This window comes from Nansenia antarctica, assembly GCF_963989245.1.
Source record: "Nansenia antarctica genome assembly, chromosome: 7".
In the NCBI taxonomy this organism is placed as follows: Eukaryota; Metazoa; Chordata; class Actinopteri; order Argentiniformes; family Microstomatidae; genus Nansenia; species Nansenia antarctica.
The window spans coordinates 4233104-4242830 of record NC_137677.1 but is presented as its reverse complement, the minus strand read 5'-3'; the positions used below and the strand labels follow the sequence as shown (position 1 = coordinate 4242830).

Here is a 9727-nt window from a genome sequence, read left to right as displayed (position 1 = left end):
TTCATAATGTCAAGATTGATGAAATTGCATACTAATTGCATGAATCCAACAGAAGCCCATTCATTCAGTCCTCCAAGTGCATTACTGTCCGACAGATGGCGCTGTGGCTCAATTACAGTGTTTTGACTTCCTGAGCGCCTCTAAAGCACTTCCGGTTAGTTACATGCTAACGTTGGGAAATGGAAATGCTGTATTTTCTTTCAACCACATAACTGCGTAACTTAAGCGAATTAAAGCAGACATTTCTGCTTTCTGTTTGTTTTTTTGAGTTCCAGCGGGCTCGCTGTCACTTAACTGAAGACAAACATGGATATGACAGCTCCCGATGGTTAGTATCTGTGTATCTGTGATCCATTGCTACCAATGCTAACATGCGAGCTAACATACTAGCATACTGTTCAAAATAAAGCAATATTAGTAATATTAATGAATAATGGACTCCAATAATGAGTGTTGCTGCTGCTTAAGGACTCAGGAAGGAGGCAGTGATATAATGTTTTGGTCGTGGAAAAGTTGCTGTGTGTGTGTGTGTGTGTGTGTGTGTGTGTGTGTGTGTGTGTGTGTGTGTGTGTGTGTGAGAGAGAGAGAGAGAGAGAGAGAGAGAGAGAGAGAGAGAGAGAGAGAGAGAGAGAGAGTGTGTGTGTGTGTGTGTGTGTGAGAGAGAATGAGTGTGGTGATTCCCCTCTTTGTGAATTTATGTCAAGCTAACTATTATCAGAGATCACTCAGCTTACCAAAACACTGTCTGTCCGTTACTCTTCACAGATCAGGAGCTGAGAAATGTCATCGACAAGTTGGCCCAGTTTGTGGCCAGAAACGGCCCAGAGTTTGAGAAGATGACCATGGAGAAACAGAAGGACAATCACAAGTTCTCCTTTCTGTTTGGAGGGGATTTCTTCGGCTATTACAAGTGCAAGCTTGCCTTCGAACAACAACAGCGTATGTATAGCCATAGCCTTTCAAATGACCTCACCTTAGATGTCACTAGGGGAGGCAGTGGCTCAGGAGGTAGAGCCGGCGTCTAACGATTGCCAGTTCGGCTGTTCGAACCCCGACTGACCACATGTCGAGGTGTCCTTGAGCAAGGCACTGTCCGAACCCCTAATTGCTCTATGGCCGACCCCTTGCCCCTAGAGCATAAAATACCAAATTCCAAACAATTGACTGACAAGTTGATTGCATGGCAATAACAACAAAAAACTAAATCAAAACTGTGCTTACTGATCATAGCGCCTAGTAGTGGAATAGTTCTTTAACACTTTTTAATATTGTTTTGTAGGACGTTTGGAATATAACAACATACCGTTGTAACCATGGTTACAGGCCTAACTTGTGACTCATTCTCATTCTGCTCGTATTTCTATTTAGTAATTGAAGGAAAAAGAAGACCGCACCTGAATGTTTTTATTTCTTCTGTCATATTAGCTAGATCAATATGTGGCTGGTAAAATAGCCACTGTAATGTTGTGTTAAAGGTTTGCTTTTCTCCACATAGATTCTACCCCCCACGATTGTGACGAGTATAAGTTGGAAGGTATTTACTGGACAGTTACGCAGAAATTTAAACGAAATGATAGATCATAGAAGTCCTGATTTTGCTCGATTATTTGCATCACTCAGTGCTTGAAGGCTTGTTTTGATCTTGTTTTGATCTTGTTTTGATATTGTGTTTCATGTGTTCGTAGTTGTGAATCATGAGGTTTTTGATCACAGATGAGATGGAAGAGACATTGGGTGGCGGTGGATCAACACGTTTGTTTTTGTTGTTCTGTTTGGTCTTCATAGTCTAACAGGGTATCCGCGGTGTCTTGAAAAGGATTAAAAGTTGATAAATCAATTCTGGGGGAAAAAGAGTTTTAATACTTTAAATAAGTATTAAAAAGTCTTATCACGATTTTATGAGGTCTTGAATTTTGTAGGTATTTTTCTGAATTAGACTCTGTCCAAAGAGTTTGAGTCCTAAAAACTTTTAGTAAAAAGTTTGTGAATTTATTAGTTTTTATTAACAAACAAAGATGAACCGGAAATTCTGTTGTATGATAGTGGTCTAGTCTATTGCAAACTAAAACTGTTAAGTTAAAGCTGTGGCGGTGAGGTCTGGAAAAATATTGACAAGGTCTTTAAAAAGTCTTAGAAAGGTATTGAAATTAACCTCAAGATTCCTCTCTATTGTGCTTTTTCCATTGCAAAACACTGCTAGATATTTGGGATGTTGTACAAGCCTCAGTATTGCAGGATTGTTTTAGCCTGTTTGCCTCCGTCTTGAAGTCAGATACAGGTCAGGAAGCTTTAATCACAGCAAACTGAGGTCAGGGTGCATTTCTACCAACTAGCTCATATACAGAACCAGTCACAAGTTCAATTGAATGGGAAAGTGTGTCCAAAACGTTTGACTTGTACTGTATATATATATATATATTTAAAAAAAATCTGTTTATAGTTTTGTATGTTGCTGTTGATACCATGATGCTGCATTTGACTCTTATATACAGTGTCTATATACAGTCTGTGTCTATATCACTGTTATATCCATATGCAGCTGATCTATAGGCAATGTGTCTATATCACTGTTATATCCTCATGCACACTTTGGCAGTTTCTTTATTTTGAATTATTTTTTGGAGATGCAAAATGAATCATTAATATGTTCTTCAGGGGCAATCGCCTTGAAGTCTAAAGGATGAACATATGGACAATGCTTGCATGAAGCTTGTTGCATGTATAGAAATGCTCTAGTCTCCCTTCAGTACCAGCTGTGTGCTTCTGGAGAATTTCATTCAGTTCCAATATCAGTAACCTTCTATTTTTTGTATCTATTTGTGTGCCAATGATCACTTTGCCAATTATCCAGATTCCCAAAAAATATATGAAAAATAATATTGATACATTTCTTTTTGGCAATTGCTTTGTCTGTATTATATACTTTTTGGGCTTCTTTTTCCAGATATGTACAATCCGCTGGGGAAAGACATTCTAGATGTCCCTCCACCAATAGCCATCATGCAGCAGGCCCCGCCTGTCATTGCTCCGGCCACGCCCTCTCTCGATGACCTCATCCAGCAGAGCCAATGGAACCTGCAGCAGCAAGAACAACACCTGCTCACTCTCAGACAGGTGCGGGCCTCCATCCCTGCTTTCCAATTCTCTCACCCTCTCTCTCTCTCTCTCTCCCTCTCTCTCTCCCTCCCTCTCCCTCTCTCTCTCTCCCTCTCTCTCTCCCTCTCCCTCCCTCTCCCTCTACCTCCCTCTCTCTCCCTCTCTCTCTCCCTCTCCCTCTACCTCTCTCTCTCCCTCTCTCTCCCTCTCCCTCCCTCTCTCTCCCTCTCTCTCTCCCTCTCTCTCCCTCCCTCCCTCCTTCTCTCTCCCTCCCTCCCTCCCTCCATCCCTCCCTCCATCTCCCCACTCCCCTAGATTTAAAAACATAGGATTGTTGTAATCATGGACTCTTGCATTGACACAGCTCTTAATTCCATTCAATTAAAACGTTATTGCCAATAAATGGTTGACAGGAATTTGTGATTCGTCAGCAATGACAATCTGAAAGTACAGTAGTACAACTAGAGACAGTGCCGACAGTAATCTGTTTTAATTGTATTTTCACTATTAGGTTACTGTTTTACTGTTAAACCACTTGCCCGTTTTTCATAGAGGCCCAGACTGAAACAGTCTGTCATCATGAGTTGTTTTGATTGCAGGAGCAAGTGACGGCAGCCATAACGTTGGCCATGGAGCAGCAGACCCAGAAGCTCCTGGTGGAGACTCAGCAGGACGTCTCGGAGTTCGACAACCTGCTTCAGCCCATCATCGACACCTGCACTAAAGACGCCATCTCTGTACGTTGATGACGACGAGTAGCTGGGGATATTTGTCAGTTCTGTCTAATACTGTAGCAATAATATCGTCAAGTAAATGTGACCCATGCGGGAATCATAAACCCTGTTATTGCTAGCACCACTTAAACAGCTGAGCCATCGGAACGACCGCCATCCCTAATAGATCTGAGAGGATCTGATGGGTTTAAGATTGGCTGTGTGTCAATATTGGCATATTGCTTCCACCTATCCAAACCTCTGAGTCTACAGGATCTATTTGGGACTCAGCAAATGTTTCTTTCTTTGTCCCGCCCAGGCTGGTAAGAACTGGATGTTCAACAACGCCAAGTCGCCTGCGCACTGCGAGCTGATGACGTCCCACCTGCGGAACCGCATCACAGCAGACACGGCGCACTTCGAGCTCCGCCTACACCTCATCTATCTCACCAATGACGTCCTCCATCACTGGTAGGACTGTGCCTCACCTGTACCTCACATATTAGCCCTCATGGTCCCATCCCTCTTTGGGTCAGTTTCTTGGACACAAATTAAGCCTAGTCTGAAAAAACATGTGGATTTCATACCTTCACCATTGTCATTCCTTCTTTGAGATTTCCCTTCTCTTGAAGTACCGTATTTTCCGGACTATAAGTCGCACCCGAGTATAAGTCGCAGCAGACCAAAAATGGGTCATGAAGAGGAAAAAACCACATATAAGTCGCACTGGACTATAAGTCGCATGGTTCAAGGGAACGGGCTTGGCGGAATCAGCGGGGAAAGAAGACCCTGTTGAGCTTGACTCTAGTCTGGCACTGTGAAGAGACATGAGAGGATTTGTAAGCCCAGGAAGGACATAATTCACGTTGAAACTTCTTCTGAAAGGTTAAGGAATACTTGTATTATCGAGTGTAAAGTCCGCTAGCTAGCGCGGGGCTAACAACATGGCGTCGCGGAGGAAAAATGAAACTTTGAACAGCCTCTAAAAGGTAATAAATGACTTTAACATCGTGTGTAACGTTCATAATAGCGTGTATAACGTTGATAATATAGTGCTTAATGTCCACATTGTCGAGTGTAACGACTATTTATCGTGTATGAGGCCATGGGAAAAGATAGCTTGGTGAAAAACGGAAGTAGGTAGGATGCTACAAACAATGTAACATTGAACAGCCTCTAAAAGGTAATAAATGACTTTAATGTCGTGTATAAACGTTCATAATATCGTGTATAAGGTCCATAATATAGTGCTTAATGTCCACATTGTCGTGTTTAATGTCCACATTGTCGAGTATAATGGCTATTCTATCGCGTATGAAGCGCTACCGGAAGTAGCAAAATGCTACTCGCGGGTGCAACATTGCAACGTTAAATAGCCTCTGGAAGGTATAAATGACTTTAATATCGTTTCTAACGTCCATAACATTGTGTATAAGGTCCATAACATCATGTTTAATGTCCACATTGTCGTGTTTAATGTCCACATTGTCGAGTATAATGGCTATTCTATCGCGTATGAAGCGCTACCGAAAGTAGCAAAATGCTACTCGCGGGTGCAACATTGCAACGTTAAATAGCCTCTGGAAGGTATAAATGACTTTAATATCGTTTCTAACGTCCATAACATTGTGTATAAGGTCCATAACATCATGTTTAATGTCCACATTGTCGTGTTTAATGTCCACATTGTCAAGTATAATGGTATAATTCTGCTATTCTATCGTGTATGAGGCGCTAGCGGAAGTTACTCCTTGGTTCATGTCAGTCAGAGATTACCGTATGTCAGTTCATGTCAGTCAGAGATTATGAATTATTGATATATAAGTCGCACCTGACTATAAGTCGCAGGACCAGCCAAAGTATGAAAAAAACCGCGACTTATAGTCCGGAAAATACGGTACCTTATTCATTTCCTTCCTTCCCTCCCTCGCCTTGCCTGTACTTGACCGCCATTTGTGTGTGAATGTGTGTGTGAATGGGTGAATGAGAGGCCGTTGTAAAGCGCTTTGGAGCAGCAAAAAAGGCGCTATATAAGTGCAGTCCATTTACCATTTGACCATGTCAGTTATGTGTCCTGCATGGGTGTGCTACTAGTGAACTAACAGAGACTGTCCTCCTGTCCTCCTGTCCTCCGCCCCCCCAGCCAGAGGAAGCAGCAGAGGGACCTGCTGGCGGCGCTGCAGAAGGTGGTGGTGCCCATCTACTGCACCAGCTTCCTGGCCGTGGAGGAGGACAAGCAGCAGAAGATCACCAGGGTGAGGAGCCTTTTAGTCTTGACTTTTAAACAGTTCTTGCCGAAAACCTGATTGAAACTTCTCAAATAAAATGTTTTTGCTAAGAAAATCAGTAATACACACTAATGCAATATGATTTAGCCTTATACGATGTATCATCTGGTATGATATCAAGTATATAAAAAGGTCTATTTTGGGATTGGACCATGTCTTTGATTATAACACTGACCCCTACTGGTGGAAGTCAGTAAGTGAACATGCTGTTGCGGTCCTCCTAACTGTTCCCTGTTTGTTTGTGTTCCCCACAGCTGCTGCTGCTGTGGGAGAAGAACGGCTACTTTGACGACGTGACCATCCAGCAGCTGAAGAGCCCGGCCCTGGGTCTGGGACAGTACCAGGTGAGTCTGGGTCTGGGACAGTACCAGGTGAGTCTGGGTCTGGGACAGTACCAGGTGAGTCTGGGTCTGGGACAGTACCAGGTGAGTCTGGGTCTGGGACAGTACCAGGTGAGTCTGGGTCTGGGACAGTACCAGGTGAGTCTGGGTCTGGGACAGTACCAGGTGAGTCTGGGTCTGGGACAGTACCAGGTGAGTCTGGGTCTGGGACAGTACCAGGTGAGTCTGGGTCTGGGACAGTACCAGGTGAGTCTGGGTCTGGGACAGTACCAGGTGAGTCTGGGTCTGGGACAGTACCAGGTGAGTCTGGGTCTGGGACAGTACCAGGTGAGTCTGGGTCTGGGACAGTACCAGGTGAGTCTGGGTCTGGGACAGTACCAGGTGAGTCTGGGTCTGGGACAGTACCAGGTGAGTCTGGGTCTGGGACAGTACCAGGTGAGTCTGGGTCTGGGACAGTACCAGGTGAGTCTGGGTCTGGGACAGTACCAGGTGAGTCTGGGTCTGGGACAGTACCAGGTGAGTCTGGGTCTGGGACAGTACCAGGTGAGTCTGGGTCTGGGACAGTACCAGGTGAGTCTGGGTCTGGGACAGTACCAGGTGAGTCTGGGTCTGGGACAGTACCAGGTGAGTCTGGGTCTGGGACAGTACCAGGTGAGTCTGGGTCTGGGACAGTACCAGGTGAGTCTGGGTCTGGGACAGTACCAAGTGAGTCTGGGTCTGGGACAGTACCAGGTGAGTCTGGGTCTGGGACAGTACCAGGTGAGTCTGGGTCTGGGACAGTACCAGGTGAGTCTGGGTCTGGGACAGTACCAGGTGAGTCTGGGTCTGGGACAGTACCAGGTGAGCCCTGAGCTTCAGTGTGTACCCCCATACCAGGGTTTGACAGCAGCAAGTAAAAAAACTCACCGGGTTTGTTTGCGCGAGCCCGACGACGCTGCTGGATCGTGGATATTTTTACCTGTGTGCAGGAAGAACAACAGACGGCGCAGGCGCCAGACCGGACTAGATATTACCAAAGCGTACGCGCCTGTCGATCACCCGTACGCTTTGATAATATCTTCACTCCACGATCATCTAGTCTGGTCTCGCACCTGCGCCGTCTGTTGTTCTTCCTGCACACAGGTAAACAGATCCAGGATCCAGCAGCGTCGTTGGGCTCGCGCAAACAAACCCGGTGAATGTTTTACTCGCTCCGGGCAAGTAAAAAATTGTTACTGTCGAACCCTGCATACCATTGGGGTCTCCGCCTAGCTGTCTTGCCTCCTGCCTGACATGATGCACCGTGGGCCCAAATAACCAACCATCTCCCCTCCCCTCCCTTCCCTCCCCCCTCTCCCAGGCCTCTCTGATCACAGAGTATGCGTCGGTGGTGCAGCCGGTGCAGCTGGCCTTCCAGCAGCAGATCCAGGTTCTGAAGACGCAGCACGAGGAGTTCGTCTCCAACCTGAAGCAGCAGCAGTCTGCCGCCGCAGCAGCCGCAGCAGACCCCGACATGAAGGCTGTCTCACAGGGAGGAGGCGGGAGTACGCAGTCTGGTGAGGGAGGGAGGGAGAGAGGGAGAGAGGGAGAGAGGGGGGAGAGAGAGGGGGGAGAGAGAGAGGGAGAGGGGGAGAGAGAGAGGGGGAGAGAGAGGGAGAGAGAGAGGGAGAGGGAGAGAGAGAGGGAGAGGGAGAGGGGGAGAGAGAGAGGGGGAGAGAGAGAGGGGGAGAGGGAGGGAGAGAGAGAGAGGGAGGGAGGGAGGGGGAGAGAGAGAGAGAGAGGGAGGGAGAGAGAGGGAGGGAGGGGGAGAGGGAGATCATAGATACAGGCCATCTACACGGACGGAGAAAGAAGCCCTTCTAACCCAGCGTCCGTGTCTTGTGTGCGTGGTGTTTCTCAGGAGAGGGGAAGCCCTCCATGTCCGGCCATCCTCCCGGGGATTACGACGGCGGCCCTTCCAGAGGCCAGGACCCCAACTCCAGCGGCCCCTCGGACTCCAAGTCCAGCTGGTTCGACCCCCAGGGCCAGCACATGTCAGCCTGGAACCCCAACCAGCCGGTAAGGAACCTCTCCTTCCTGCTACTGTCCCTCTGCTGGGGGGCCTTCACCTCACTCTTCTGCCTGTGCAGGGTTCCCGCGCTGGTCTTAAAAAGCCTTAAAGTCGAAAATCCAGCAATCCAACTCTTAAGGCCTAACAAGGTCTCGAATTTCAGTTATTCTGTCTAGAAATTAGGTGCTAGGTCTTAGAAATGACATCCTGCAAGGAAATGAATCAAGCTGGAACCCAAAAAATGCTCAATTCGCTTCCTTTTTTGTCTGTATGGCAGTGAAATCCCTAATTTCATCACCTCGAGGATGACAAAAAGCTACCATAGGGTGTCGCTAATAGGTCATAAATTCTATTCAAAGAGGTCTAAAAAAGGTCTAAAAGGGTATTAAGTTTGATTTGTTGAAACTTGTAGGAACCCTGCTGTGTCATTTTTGCTCTTCGGTGACAATAAGAGTTAGTTTGTCACGAGTTTGAGTTTAGCTCCCCATCGATGGACTATTCCTGTGAATTTGTGTAAGCTTAAGCATCATGGTGCCTTGCCACCTGTTTTCCGATTCTATTAATCCCTAGTACCGGCGTTTTTGAACTTAAAGGTTAACTTGGAGGTTGTGCAGAACCTCACTCACCTCTGTTGCTTTCTCTCTCTCTCCCCCTCAGCCCCCCTTCGACCCCAGCCAGGCGCCCCCCCCCTGCCCCCCCTGGAACAGCCACGAGGGCATGTGGAACGAGCAGAGGGACCCCAGCTGGAGTGGAGGCCCACCGAGGGGGGGGGAGGGGGGTCCCTGGAGTGGGGGTGGGCAGTCGGAGCCCCCCCCCTCGTGGAGCGGTCAGTACGACCAGCCCCCCTGGAGCAACCAGCAGGACCAGCCCCCCTGGGGCCAGCGGGAGCCCCCCTTCCCCCGCATGCAGAGGCCCCCCCACTTCCGGGGTCCCTTCCCCCCCCACCAGCAGCCCCCCCCCTTCAACCAGCCCCCGCCGCCGCCCCACAACTTCGGCCGCTTCCCGCCGCGGTTCATGCAGGACGACTTCCCGCCGAGGCACCACTTTGAACGTCCGCCGTACCCGCCACACCGCTTTGACTACGCGCAGGGAGACTTCCCCGGAGGTGAGGCGCCACCCTTCATACCTGTCTCATACTGTACATACTTCACCAGGACTTCAAATGCGTGACGTTAGAATTATACGGTTCTATCTAAATTTGTCAAAATTGAGTTTTTTTACATAATCTGATCCATTAGGTGTTTATTAATGCCTGTGTGG

At 47.6% G+C, this 9727-nt stretch overlaps 1 protein-coding gene across 1 annotated transcript in view; it reads left to right on the top strand.

Annotated features, from left to right (window-relative positions):
• The first annotated feature begins 234 nt into the window (after positions 1-234).
• The window catches only part of cherp (calcium homeostasis endoplasmic reticulum protein), a 14161-nt gene continuing 4668 nt past the window's right edge, over positions 235-9727 (top strand). The window contains 11 exon segments of the mRNA XM_080535900.1: positions 235-328; positions 766-939; positions 1496-1534; positions 2945-3114; positions 3696-3833; positions 4129-4280; positions 5953-6064; positions 6352-6441; positions 7778-7973; positions 8318-8475; positions 9125-9572. Of these exon segments, the coding sequence (XP_080392026.1) occupies positions 307-328; positions 766-939; positions 1496-1534; positions 2945-3114; positions 3696-3833; positions 4129-4280; positions 5953-6064; positions 6352-6441; positions 7778-7973; positions 8318-8475; positions 9125-9572 (1699 nt within the window). The 5' untranslated portion in view covers positions 235-306.